General features: G+C 36.4%; 1 protein-coding gene across 1 annotated transcript; it reads right to left on the bottom strand.

Moving 5' to 3' along the window:
- Positions 1 to 3,032: 3,032 nt before the first annotated feature.
- LOC117319623 (codanin-1-like) lies at positions 3,033 to 13,817 on the bottom strand. The gene is made up of 13 exons (XM_033874395.1): positions 13,479 to 13,817; positions 12,756 to 12,949; positions 11,633 to 11,734; positions 11,260 to 11,338; positions 10,930 to 11,047; positions 10,648 to 10,760; positions 9,670 to 9,835; positions 9,128 to 9,225; positions 8,501 to 8,660; positions 6,117 to 6,179; positions 5,550 to 5,693; positions 5,009 to 5,172; positions 3,033 to 3,159 (listed from the first exon to the last, which is right to left on the bottom strand). The coding sequence occupies exons 1-13, from the start codon at positions 13,769 to 13,771 to the stop codon at positions 3,033 to 3,035; spliced, it is 1,821 nt and encodes a 606-aa protein (XP_033730286.1). The 5' UTR covers positions 13,772 to 13,817.
- Between the last annotated feature and the right edge of the window lie 434 nt (positions 13,818 to 14,251).

Consider the following 14,251-nt stretch of genomic DNA (forward strand, 5'->3'; position numbering starts at 1 on the left):
CCCTATAACTTTCTCCTAACTCTCTTCCACTGTTTGATCAAGCTTTCTTCTTTATGTCAATACATGGTTTCTACTGATTTTTCCTACTAAAATTTAATCAATTTTCAAGCAGTTTTCCCGCATTTTTTTTTTCAATTTTCAGGTGCATTTTTTTTGCACTAAAAAAAAATGCACTTGTAATAATAACTAAATATCACAATATGGATATTACCGAAAGTCAATTTATATCACGATAAAAGTAAATAATGCTGATTTTTAAGATATTTTTATAATTTTCTTGTGATTTAAGGAATCTGAAAAAGCATGTTTAGTGCAAGTAAGTACAAAATCCAGTACTATTCAAGCACTCATGAGTAAATTCCAGCACTTTTCCAGCTCTGACCCCAAATTCCAGCACTTTTCATCATCTATGAACCATGCAATATTGTCTCTCTGATATCAATCTGAATGGTAATTGGGTTTATGACAGATCCTTCTGGCTTGACTACAGGACAGCAACATCTCACCATTAAATACTAGAAGTATCAAGTGAACTGTCACACATACAAGAGGACGAGTTCCTCCCTTCGAAACATTTTCTCACAACCTAATGCTGATTTCTGTTAAACTCAATGAAATTCCATTATTCCACTCAGATTAAGCATATAAGTATATAGCAATTGCCTCCCTTGGTTTCTTGACAGGTGGGGCTACTAACCAACAAACAAGAGATCCCAGAGGGATCTTGGCGCCCACCATTGAATGATCTTCATAGGTTCCATGTCAGATTGATCTTTTCTCTACTTTTCCCTTCATTTTACTAATCTGTGCAAATTGAGACATCCCTCCAGTACTTTTCAAACAAGGGAATCCTAGCTATATAAGAAATTTGAGATTTAACGATAATGGCTGTTTGTTTGCCAGGTTGTTTTCAGGACAGACTGGTCCAAAAATGCAATACAAGGGACCAAGGGGAACCTACTTATGAAATTTGAGAAAGATCCATTCAGTACTTTGAGAAATAGAGAAAACAAACTTCAATTGTCAAAATCCAAGATGGCGGTCTGTCGGCCATATTTTTTTCCAATTGATCTCAAAATGCAATAAGCATAACGAGGCACCAAGGGGAACCTCCATATGAAATTTGTGAAAGATCCCAAGATGGCTGCCTGTCGGCCATGTTGTTTTCAGATTGGTCTCAAAACGCAAAATGCATAACTAGGCACCAAGGGAAACCTACATCTGAAATTTCAGAAAGATCCATTCAGTACATTCTCAGAAATAGCGATAACAAACTTCAATTGTCAAAATCCAAGATGGCTGCCTGTCGGCCATGTTGTTTTCGGATTGGTCTCAAAACGCAATATGCATAACTAGGCACCAAGGGAAACCTACATCTGAAATTTCAGAAAGATCCATTCCGTACTTTCTCAGAAATAGTGATAACAAACTTCAATTGTCAAAATCCAAGATGGCTGCCTGTCGGCCATGTTGTTTTCCGATTGGTCTCAAATCGCAATATGCATCACTAGGCACCAAGGGGAACATACATATGAAATTTGAGAAAAATCCCTTCAGTACTTTCTCAGAAATAGCGATAACAAACTTCAATTGTCAAAATCCAAGATGGCTGCCTGTCGGCCATGTTGTTTTTGGATTGGTCTCAAAACGCAATATGCATAACTAGGCACCAAGGGGAACCTTCATGTGAAATTTGAGAAAGATCCCTTCAGTACTTTCTAAGAAATAGCAATAACAAACTTCAATTGTCAAAATCCAAGATGGCTGCCTGTCGGCCATGTTGTTTTCGGATTGGTCTCAAAACGCAATATGCATAACTAGGCACCAAGGGAAACCTACATCTGAAATTTCAGAAAGATCCATTCCGTACTTTCTCAGAAATAGTGATAACAAACTTCAATTGTCAAAATCCAAGATGGCTGCCTGTCGGCCATGTTGTTTTCCGATTGGTCTCAAATCGCAATATGCATAACTAGGCACCAAGGGGAACCTACATATGAAATTTGAGAAAAATCCCTTTAGTACTTTCTCAGAAATAGCGATAACAAACTTCAATTGTCAAAATCCAAGATGGCTGCCTGTCGGCCATGTTGTTTTTGGATTGGTCTCAAAACGCAATATGCGTAACTAGGCACCAAGGGGAACCTTCATATGAAATTTGAGAAAGATCCCTTCAGTACTTTCTCAGAAATAGCAATAACAAACTTCAATTGTCAAAATCCAAGATGGCTGCCTGTCGGCCATGTTGTTTTCGGATTGGTCTCAAAACGCAATATGCATAACTAGGCACCAAGGGAAACCTACATCTGAAATTTCAGAAAGATCCATTCAGTACTTTCTCAGAAATAGTGATAACAAACTTCAATTGTCAAAATCCAAGATGGCTGCCTGTCGGCCATGTTGTTTTCCGATTGGTCTCAAATCGCAATATGCATAACTAGGCACCAAGGGGAACCTACATATGAAATTTGAGAAAGATCCCTTTAGTACTTTCTCCGAAATAGCGATAACAAACTTCAATTGTCAAAATCCAAGATGGCTGCCTGTCGGCCATGTTGTTTTTGGATTGGTCTCAAAACGCAATATGCATAACTAGGCACCAAGGGAAACCTACATCTGAAATTTGAGAAAGATCCCTTTAGTACTTTCTCAGAAATAGCGATAACAAACTTCAATTGTCAAAATCCAAGATGGCTGCCTGTCGGCCATGTTGTTTTCTGATTGGTCTCAAAACGCAATATGCATAACTAGGCACCAAGGGGAACCTACATATGAAATTTGAGAAAGATCCCTTCAGTACTTTCTGAGAAATAGCGATAACAAGAATTGTTTACGGACGGAGGGACGGACGGACGGACGGACGGACGGACGGACGGACGGACGGACGGACGGACGGACGACGGACCACGGACGCAGGGCGATTTGAATAGCCCACCATCTGATGATGGTGGGCTAAAAAAATGGCATAACTGTTCATGTACACATTTTAATAGGGAAAACAGAATACATTTTGAAAATTTTGGGAGGCCTATCTACATGAAAATCTCAGATTCACTGAGGTAATAAAAGCTACAAACCTCAAACAACCAGCTGATGTTGGTTACCACCAACAGATTGGCATAACAGGCATTGGTAAACTCTGCACTTCCCCAGGTCTGTCTGAGCAAAACAAGAAACATAGATGAAAATATGCTCATTGTGTCTGTACCAATCTGTCTAGCAAGCATGCATCATGAGCCTCGGCCAACCATTCTTATGAAATTGCTTTTTAAAACACTTATAAAGATTCAGACCACTAAAATAGCTAAATTAGCTAATAGCTAATTAGCAAAAATACAAATATTGCCTCCATCCCAGAGGGAAAATATTGTGTCAGAATTAGTGATGGGACATCGGTTGAAAATCTGTTTCGATTATCGGATCCCACGGATAGGACAACCGATGTAGTCAACTGATTAATAATCGGTTAAATCACAAGTGTTTTGTTTCAGTTATTAATCATCATTTTGTTATGTAATGTGTATCAATAATTATCTTTTGTAAGTGTAATTATTCCTATTTCTTAGTTGATGGTGCACATGAATGTATGATTGAATGATTAAGACAGTTACAACTGTACTTTTGGTCAACAGCTATGACTTAAAGATATTAATGATCCAAGAAGAATGAAGTCCAGTAAAAGTATCTGGATTTCACAGATTTGTTTATAAAACATGAAATTGTCCATGATTATATACTTTTGTTAATAAAGTGACATTTTCATTTTCTACATGGTCTTTGTAACTTTTGTTCGTTGAATTCTAGATGCAAAAGTAGTAGAATACAATATGAGCAGGTACACATATAAAATCAAGAATTACGAAAGAGCAATGATGCGATGCCATAGAGCTTACATCCCATTGAATATGCATTGATGGATATTGCCATTATTTGCATTGGATATTTACATTGTAATTGTACCAGACTACCAGTGTTGTTTTTTTTTTGTTTTTTTTTTTATTAATCATGCATGAAAATGCAATTATTAGCGCTTTTAATTTGTCTACCAATGGCCAAATAGTTGGGACTTCCAAAACTAACGAAGAAAGTTTCAGAAACCTATTTATGAGAAAAAATATTATAACTAGCAAAGTTTTATTCAACAGATTAAGTAACAACTAATTAACAAATCCACTTTCTTTGATTTAACAAAAATATAAATTGGAAACATAACTTAACAGTTCAGTGAATAAATGTTAATTTCAAATATTGTGGTAAACCATAAATTTATCTATTAATATTACAGTATGCAATTACAAAATATAAATAAAAATGTGCTTCTTTGTAGAATGTAGATTGTGTATTGCCTATTGCGAGATTATATAAGTATGCAGGGATTGAGCAATGTGGCTGGACTGTTTCCCTTATACCTAGCAGAAACATACCTCATTACTAAGCTAATATATATAAAATATGCTAAAACTTATCATTAAGAAACCAAATGATTCCTCCAGGGCTACTTATTATCGAAAATAATAAACAGATGGAGTCATTTTATAAGTCTTTCACTATCTAATACTATCAAATACCGAAATGTAGCTACTTGTATTTTTGTAACATTTCGTACAAAGGCGGCAAACAGCGACCGTCATGTCAAGGTTTTTTCTAGAAGGACCCCATTCTTTTTTTTATTTTGCAGAATGCATATATATTCCATACTTTGGCTTTGCCTTTCCAACCCCGGGTGGTCGAATTATAAGCTCTGTATCAGTATCCGTTGTAGTGGTAATTGCAACGGAGTCGTCGACGACGAGGCAGCCGTCCGCCATCTTTATTCTAAGGTTATAACATTAGAGTGACTTCCCTTGATTCGGGCGCGTTCGATGATCGATTCTTGAAAACGGAAATCGATGGCCGAAATCGAAGGTGCATTCGATTCGTCAACCGATTATAATCGATGATTGGCGCACCACTAGTCAGAATTGAGGATTTTGAGGACTGATCAGGTTAGATGATGCTGATTACTTACTGGTGTAGGTAGAGAAGGACAAACAGTGTTATCTGTATTGGTTCCAAGCTCGGTGCTATCTGATCCATCATACTCAAAAATTCCACTACCCACGGAACTGTCAAGGTCAGACGTCCAAGGAAAAATGCTGTCTTAAGGCATCTAGTGAGGTCAATTTGCATCGACTTAAGTGGGAGAATGAAAACAAAAGTGGATTACAATCAGTTCAACAATGTTTTCATATGTGTGAATAAAAAAAGGCAGTAATTTCAAAATGGTTCTTCAAGGATAATCCACTGTCTTTATATTTTTCAATAGAGGCTGGATTGAGAGACAATGCCGTTTGTTTGATGAGATCCTTTAAACAATGACACAAACAATTGTATTAGTTGGGTTAAGATGAAGGAGGCTTAATCTGCCTGATCTAAAATTATAGTAGAATTTCAGGCCAAACCTCTGGAGTTTTTATATTGTAATGACAGCAGTCTTGATTTACAATCATCATAACATTAAAATCTACAATATCTAAGCTATTACAGCTACACTCTATCCTACAACTTACATGACTACGCAGGGAGATGTACATGGCGCCCAGTTCGTCAGAGATCCGTGATCCTGTCTGATAAGGGAGAAAAGTCACGAAGCCCAGGAATTTTGCCACCAGTCTTACTGTCATCAAACACGACACAAATCGGTCCTTCTCTTCCTAAACAAACAAGCCTTACAATGGTCAACAGGTTTTCTTTGTCCTAGTTTCTCAACAGATATCAGAGGTTTGTAAAATTAGTAATCATTAAAAGTCCTTTTTTGATGCAAAGTCTTTTAAACATTAAATACTCTGTACTTGCTTTTGGTATTTTCTTGTAATTAAGACAGAATTTGTTTGATCCAAATGTTCTAGCTTCAACTGTTTTAATCTTGGTAATAAAAGGCATGTGTCATTATTGTGGAAATTTACAAGTGTCATAATGGAGGTAAAGAAAATCCAAATGGACAAAATGTCACAAAAATCAAGAAAAATGTTGACCTCCCCAATCCCAAGTCCAGACGTTAGAATTGTTTCTTTATCCACTTATATACAGCCATTATATTATAAAGAACAACTTTAAAGGACTGTTTGAGTACTGACATCATCAGAGCCATCCTGGTCAGTCTGCGTCTCCTCCTGAGATGCAATGGACATTTCGTTTAACTGGAAAAAAAATGCAAGACTTTAAATTACTTTTCCAATATAACTGAATTACCTGGTAACAGTGAATGTCTAGTCAACGTAAACAGTAAATTTCAGACCCAAATAGTTTGTATTCACCACCATTTTGACCAACTAATCACATTATCGCTAAATACAACCAAATCTCATCATATCTCGCGAAATTATTGCACCTACAAACAAATTAAGGATGATACAAAATATGAGAAATGGTATTGCAGTCCTGCAAGGTTACTTTCCAATATCTCAAACATAAAACATGGAAATTAAGTCTTTGCTTTCAGTAATTTAACACAAAACATTTTCTGATCTGACAAGTCATGTGTGTACTAAACTAATACAAGAGGCCCAGAGGGCCTGTATCGCCTGGTATGAGATATGAAACAAGAATGATGCTTAAGTATATTTTTCACTGGTATTGCTATGTCAATATTTATATCATAAGCATTTTATATGGGTACATGTACATTGGTTTTATTTTAATACTAAAAATGCCAAAAAGTGCATTAATCCATGAAATGAAATGGACTTTTGGCATGACCCCATAGGGATGCTACCACACAAATGTGAGTAATATCCATGCTTAGTTTCAGAGAAGAACTTGTTTAGACCAATTGACCCCTTTTGACCCCGCCCTCTGCCCCTTGGGGGGGTCAGCTCCTTTCTTTATGCAATTTTGAATCCTACCCAAATAGGATGCTACCATTCAAACCATTGCTAAGTTTCAGAGAATAAGTTGTTTACATCAATTTAATCAAATTGACCCCTTTTGGCCCCACCCCTCAGCCCCCTGGTGGCCCGGGTCAACCCCAACATTTTTACAATTTTGAATCTGCACCCCATAACCATGCTACCATACAAATGTGAGTAATATCCATTGCTAAGTTTCAGAGAAGAAGTTGTTTAAACAAATTGACCAATTTTGGCCCCACCCCTCAGGCCCCCAGGGGGTCAGCCCCACCATTTGTACAATTTTGAATCCCCACCCCATAGGGATGCTACCAGGCAAATATGAGCGATATCCATTGCTTGGTTCCAGAGAAGAAGTCAATTATATGATTATAGCCCGATTGACCATATTTGGCCCCGTTCCTCAGGCCCCTGGGGGGGGATCAGCCCCGTCATTTGTACAATTTCAAATTCCTACCCCAAGGTGATGCTACCAGTAAAATATGAGAGATATCCATTGCTTGGTTCCAGAGAAGAAGTCAATTATATGAATATAGCCCGATTGACCATATTTGGCCCCGCCCCTCAAGCCCCTGGGAGGTCAGCCCCACCATTTGTACAATTTTGAATCCCCACCCCATAGTGATGCTACTAGGCAAATATGAGCGACAGCCATACCTCGGTTTCAGAGAAGAAGTCGTTTATATCAATATAGCCGGATTGACCACATTCGGCCCCGCCCCTCAGGCACCTGGGGGGGTCAGCCCCATCATTTGTACAATTTTGAGTCCCCACCCCATAATGATGCTACCAGGCAAATATGAGCGATAGCCATTGCTTGGTTTCAGAGAAGAAGTCGTTTATATCAATATAGCCGGATTGACCACATTTGGCCCCGCCCCTCAGGCCCCTTGGGGGTCAGCCCTATCATTTGTACAATTTTGAATCCCCACCCCATAGTGATGCTACCAGGCAAATATGAGCGATAGCCATTGCTTGGTTTCAGAGAAGAAGTCGTTTATATCAATAGCGCCAAATTGACCCCTTTTGGCCCCGCCACAGAGGCCCCCAGGGGGTCAGCCCCATCATTTGTACAATTTTGAGTCCCCTACCCATAAGGATGCTTCTGACCAAATTTGTTCAAATTCTAATCAGCGGTTATGAAGAAGAAGTCAAATAAGTCAATTGTTGACGGACGGACGCCACGGTATGGCATAAGCTCACCTTGGTCCTTTGGACCAGGTGAGCTAATAATGAAGGTAACAAAGGTATTATCTATGTGAATTGTACTTTGGTATAAAGAATGACCTACATAATTGTATTTGTATTATATACAACTCATTTCAGGAATAGATCAGCCATGGAAAGTCAATTGCAAAATCATGGGTTATTTCTTTGTTTTCATAACATGATGGTAAATGGTGGTATGCAAGTTTTGGTGTTACAAGGGTGCATTGAGGTGTAAGGAAATCTGTTCTGATAAAACTGGTGGCAGTATTTAATTTTAGTGGTACGGCGGGTGGCAATACATCAAGGTATCATCGAGTTGCTATCCTACTTTAAATACTTTTTGAAAAATCTTAATGAGGTTTTCGGTTTCAATTAAATGATAATGTATTTTTTGTATTCCTAACCTCCATGACTTTGGCTGAGAATGTATCTGTGAGGTGTTGGTTGAAGATTGGACTGCTAGCTGCCATGATGAAATCACGAAAGAATTCCTGACAGCCTGGAAAGGATGGGGCAGGACAGGGTCCCCCTACACTCAATGGCATGATGAACCGCTCCTGCAGTCTGGAGTGTAAACATCAACATCTTTATCATTGCTCAAGCCTGTCCACTTACAGGAATGTCAGGCTGTATCTAGAACATCTGATATTTATCTAATATTTTACGTGATATTATTTGAATATTTTGATATTGGAATGTTAAACCTAGTATATGTTATAGTAAACCAAGAATTATATCTAATATTAAACCTGGAGTATCTGATATTTATTCAATTTATGACAATTACATTTCTTACTGATTTTGAATAAAATATAACATAAAAACTATTTCCATGGATTTTGTTAAATATAAAGACTTGGTTTATCAACCTCATACTTGAATTGTTCATTATATATACTTTCCATTTTCAGTTTTACTTCCCAAAACAAACAAATGAACACGCCTTATAACCACCAACAATGTATCAGATGGAGGATACAAACAAAAGCTACCAGAATGTTCAATGTAATTTTCAACAATGTTTTCATTACCTTTTAAACTTCTCAGGGTTTGTCCTTTTCAGCTGATTAAGCAGAGCATCGTCCTCATCCTCCCCATCAGGCTTCAAGCTGCCATCTCCCTTACACATCTGTGTGAATGTTGAATACACATCTAAGAGACTCAGAACACTTTGTTCATACAGTGAACATTGTCTTACTAGACAAGGTTTGAACTCATTATGGAACCCTAAGGTTTAAAACATTAATACCAGGATTTCTGCTAACATGGTCATGCCAGAAAAATAAGGTAGGTAGGAACTCTTTATTTTCTAAGTAGTTTTTACTATTATATATATAAGGTTATATACTAGTAGACAAGTAATTCTGACTTGAATAGTCTTTCCTTGAAAATGGTCAAAAAGAAAAAATTTCAGAGAAGACACAAAAACACAAGATCAGAAGGGTTAGTGGAAAAACATCAACTGTAAGGGTTTCAATGTAAAACATCAACAGTAAGGGTTTATCCTTTGATGTTATAGCACATAAATTAAGTTTGCTAGTTAATACAAGATGAACACAGGTTCTCACTGTACCGTTATAAGCTGTGACTGGAACAGTCGAGCAAAGTGGACATGGTTAGCAAGCTCTGTTTTGAAGTTTACAAGTGCTCGTATCTTGTCTCCGAGGAAGGCAGCTACTGACCATCCAGAACTCATGTGGTTGGCTTCCCATTCTCTCAACAATTCATAAAATGTGTCTCTGTTTACAAAAGCTTTAATATTACTAATATACAAACAAGTTTGAACACATTTTAGGGCTGTGCAAGTAAAAAATTGCCCCACTGAGGTATTTTATAAAAAAATTCTAAGCTTGCACAGATCTTTGAATTGAAAAAACAGAAAATAAATGTTATTAAATCTTTAAATGTCGTGTTAGAATGCTAATTCTTTAAAGATGTTTCTATTCAAAAAATTCAAATTTATCTTTTTATCACTAAAAGAATATGGCATTATTAAAATACTCCATGTCCTGTATCAGTGACAAGGCATACATATACCAAAATTATCTGTCGTTTGTATTTACTATATCCTTTATCTGTCGTTTGTATTTACTATATCCTTTATCTGTCGTTTGTATTTACTATATCCTTTATCTGTCGTTTGTATTTACTATATCCTTTATCTGTCGTTTGTATTTACTATATCCTTTATCTGTCGTTCGTATTTACTATATCCTTTATCTCGTTTGTATTTACTATATCCTTTATCTGTTGTTTGTATTTACTATATCCTTTATCTGTCGTTTGTATTTACTATATCCTTTATCTGTCGTTTGTATTTACTATATCCTTTATCTGTCGTTTGTATTTACTATATCCTTTATCTGTCGTTTGTATTTACTATACCTTTTATCTGTCGTTTGTATTTACTTTATCCTTTATCTGTCGTTTGTATTTACTATATCCTAACAAGAAAGCAGGATGAAACCAGCATAACTTTTACTTTAATAGACATTGTCTGCAATATCTACTACAATATACCTTTCACGTTTTGTAATGTAAGAAATTTTACCTTTGTTTCTTGAAGAGGTGGAAACTGGCGTCATTTGGGAAGTTTTTGCGGTTGTCTGTTTCTGCTTGGAATGATACACCTCCTATTGGAGATTTGGGGAAGGCAGGCACAGGCTATTGATCAATTAATTAGTAAATTAATAACATTCTAATCAGTATTTTCTTTTATATATGATCAATACACTAGATTACATTAAATTTTCTTTTAATTTAGATTATCTATACATTTAGAATTTAGACACTAGGATTATTGTTGAAGATGATAAAGATCGTTGAAAGCTACCTTGGGCCCCAGATCATGTTCTAGGATCAGCCAGTCTGTAAGTGTTTCAGAGAAGACAGCTATTCTCTGGTTTTCTGACAGGAGTCGCAGAGTGCATCGGTCTAAACACCTCAGAAAACTGAAAATAGATAATACTCGGTCAACTACAAATGTATACCTTTAAAAGTAATGGGCTTAAAATGAGATTTAAACCTCAGAAGACAGTTTCACAATTACAGCTGATACTTTCAAATGAAATTTCCAATTTGAGATAAAGTTATCTAAATTGTGATGTGTAATTATGTCCCTACAAAATTCCTCAAGGGTTCATATCATTGCAATGTTACACACCCGACTTGTGACTCCAGTACTTTGACAGCAAAATAGACAGCATTGTGAACAGAGCAGAAAAAGTTGGTGTCAATCATATCTGGAACAAGATAATGAAAATCATTCATGTCGTTTGTAGTCATGGACTTATAAATTAATATAATACCATAGCAATGAATTGTATACTTTTATCAACTTTTTTAACAGTTTTATTATACTTGCAATTACACAAAAAAATCTGTTGTATGGAATTAATGTATATTTTCAGCAAATCACCTGATACAGTTGTTGTCAGTTAATACTGCTTACGAACTATATTCTTAAGGAATGTTCAAAGGCCAGTAATGTTGATTTCAGCCACATCCCATTAACATAATGCCTGGTGATGACTTACCCAGCCCGCCAGTACTGGAGACAAGCTCCACATCAGCACTCCGGGACGTCATCAGCTGTACCACAAAGTAAATCTCCACGGCAAGATTGGGAAGCAAGTTATCTGTATCATAAAGCACATTATCAATGGCAAGATAAGACAGGAGTATGTCTGTATCATAAAGAAGACTATCATCATACAGTAACATTGACATTGTGAAACCATGTTGCATTATACCAAATACTACACAAAACAACCAACTAAAAAAGACATGAAGGTCTTGTACGATATGGTGATCAAAATACAATAGGATATTAATAGTAATCATCAAAATAATAAATTCACGTGTATATTCTACTTGCATAAAACCGCCAGGTGCTGGGCTTGCTACACTATTGGCAGTGGGAGGGATTTCATACCCTGTCGGAGAGCAATAAAGGCAGTGTATGAATGTTCGTTCTAACAAGGAACAAGGAGCTTTTGTTAACTGATTTAGAGGAACATGTAGATCTTTTCAAAGGATTAAAACAACGAAAACTTTCTCTTTAACATTCTATCTTACCATGACAATGGTATTATGGGCACATTATTTCCCAACTCAAAACTCTTTTTTGAAAAATAATGTGTTTCTAAATATGAACAAATTCATTGCTAATACTTAAAATGTACCGGGTAACCCAAGTGATTTTTGATAGTTTAACTGAATTTGTTCGCTTTATCGAAAGCTGCATCAAAAATCACCTCTTCTGTTATGAGATGTAAGCCGTCAAAACTAGTGACACAATGAATTTTCGGCTAGGAATAGATTGTTTGGTTGGTTTCATTTGCTTTCGGTCTGAAATTTTGTTGTTGTTGCTTACTGTAGACTTATAAACACTGAGATACACAGCCAATAATCCAGTCATCGATATGGGGTGGGAATTTGTTATACAATACATAGAGAATGTGGTTATTGTACTTGTTATTTCCTTAGCCTATTACTCAAACCATTGCTGTTAATTAGTGTTTAATGTTCCACCTTGATTGATAAGAAAATTTTATGCCTTAAGCTTGACCTAAAATTTGAGCATAATGTTTTATAACTGAATATTTTAACCTTAATGAAAAAAAATATATATACGGTATATATAAACCATTATCAAACCTTTGAGACATGAGGAATACAGTTCTGCGAGGACATCCAGTTTATCTTTGTGTGTCACAGATGAGGGGTCAGCAATAGTTATCTCCAGGACAGAGGTTGACCTTTCCAAAAGCTTTGAAGGTGTCATTGGGCCACCAGGAGATGCTGACAGCCTAGTTAGCTCTCCTTGTTGAAGTCTCTTGGCTTTTTCTTGTCTGTAAAACATAAGAATGGTTTATCTATTTAAAGAAAACATAAAACTAGACTTTTTTAATATTATATCCAGAAATTCATACATTGTCAAGACAAGGCTTTGTTAAACTTATCAATCAACTGATCTGATACTTTCACTAGAATTAAGGTTAGTCCCATGCAAATCCAGAGTCATTTGAATAATGGACAGGAGACACATCATATGCATCTAGCCTATGGAGAGTTGAGTCTCCTGCAACAAATTATGCTCATGACAAAATTTGGTGAAAATCCGAACATCAGTACAGAAATATTTAGAAAAGTTGATCTCTTTTTTTCTCTCTTCTAGACACCGCTCCAAATGGGACCAGGCCCTCCATCAACAACATTCAGTCTCTTTCCTACAGTAATGCTTTCAAGTAAAATTTGATCAAAATCCACTAGGCTTGGAATGATTTACATAAATAATTTTGAATGATATATGCAGCATGCATGCCATGGCAGAAGTACAGTGGTCCTTTAATGTACCATGTCATCTGAAAGAAGCCTTACTTCAATAGTTCACGCTCCTCTGTCAGGGACCCTCTCCTATCTGTCGCTCCTGAAGTTTCACCAACAAGCATGTGGGTGTCAGTTGTACTTTGTGCGGAATCCAGGAAGATCTTGTTGTTATGCCATGCCTTGTTGCCTTGGATTGGTGTGGGTTTGATGCGGCGTGAGGGCATCTGGTTGGAGTCTGTGCTCTCTTCAGATAAAGTCGTAAAACTGATTCTACGAGACTTTGTTATCACAGTTGGTTTTGTGTTACCTCTTGGTGTTGCATCAAAGTTTGGTGAATTTTTCATGTATGGCGTACAAAGTATTGATTCCTCTTTCTGATCATGTTTTCTAATAATAATAAAAAACACACGCCATGATTTACTATGATCATACATTCATTAACACATGTGGTATATATTTCCAAATGGCAATTCCATAAGTCAAATGTTAAAAAAAAGAAGATATACATAGTATCCATGAGAGTTAATTTACCACCATTAACACTGAATATTTTGTCCATATACTATGATAAAGCAACTTTACATGACCATAACAATATTTACAGGATTTCTTTTGTGTTGCTGAAGTTCTTTGGTTGTACTCTTACCTCTTTTATGGACACTATACATTTCTATTTGAAATAAAAACTTAACAGGTAGTATTTTCCAATGCGACAAATAATAATGACTAAGTCTTCACATACAAAAACATCCACATGTACAGCCTCATTATATTCCTTCAGGGAATGGGTTCCCTTTTTAAAAAAAAACCAAAAAATTTTAAAA

The sequence above is a fragment of the Pecten maximus genome, unplaced genomic scaffold (genome assembly GCF_902652985.1).
Source record: "Pecten maximus unplaced genomic scaffold, xPecMax1.1, whole genome shotgun sequence".
In the NCBI taxonomy this organism is placed as follows: Eukaryota; Metazoa; Mollusca; class Bivalvia; order Pectinida; family Pectinidae; genus Pecten; species Pecten maximus.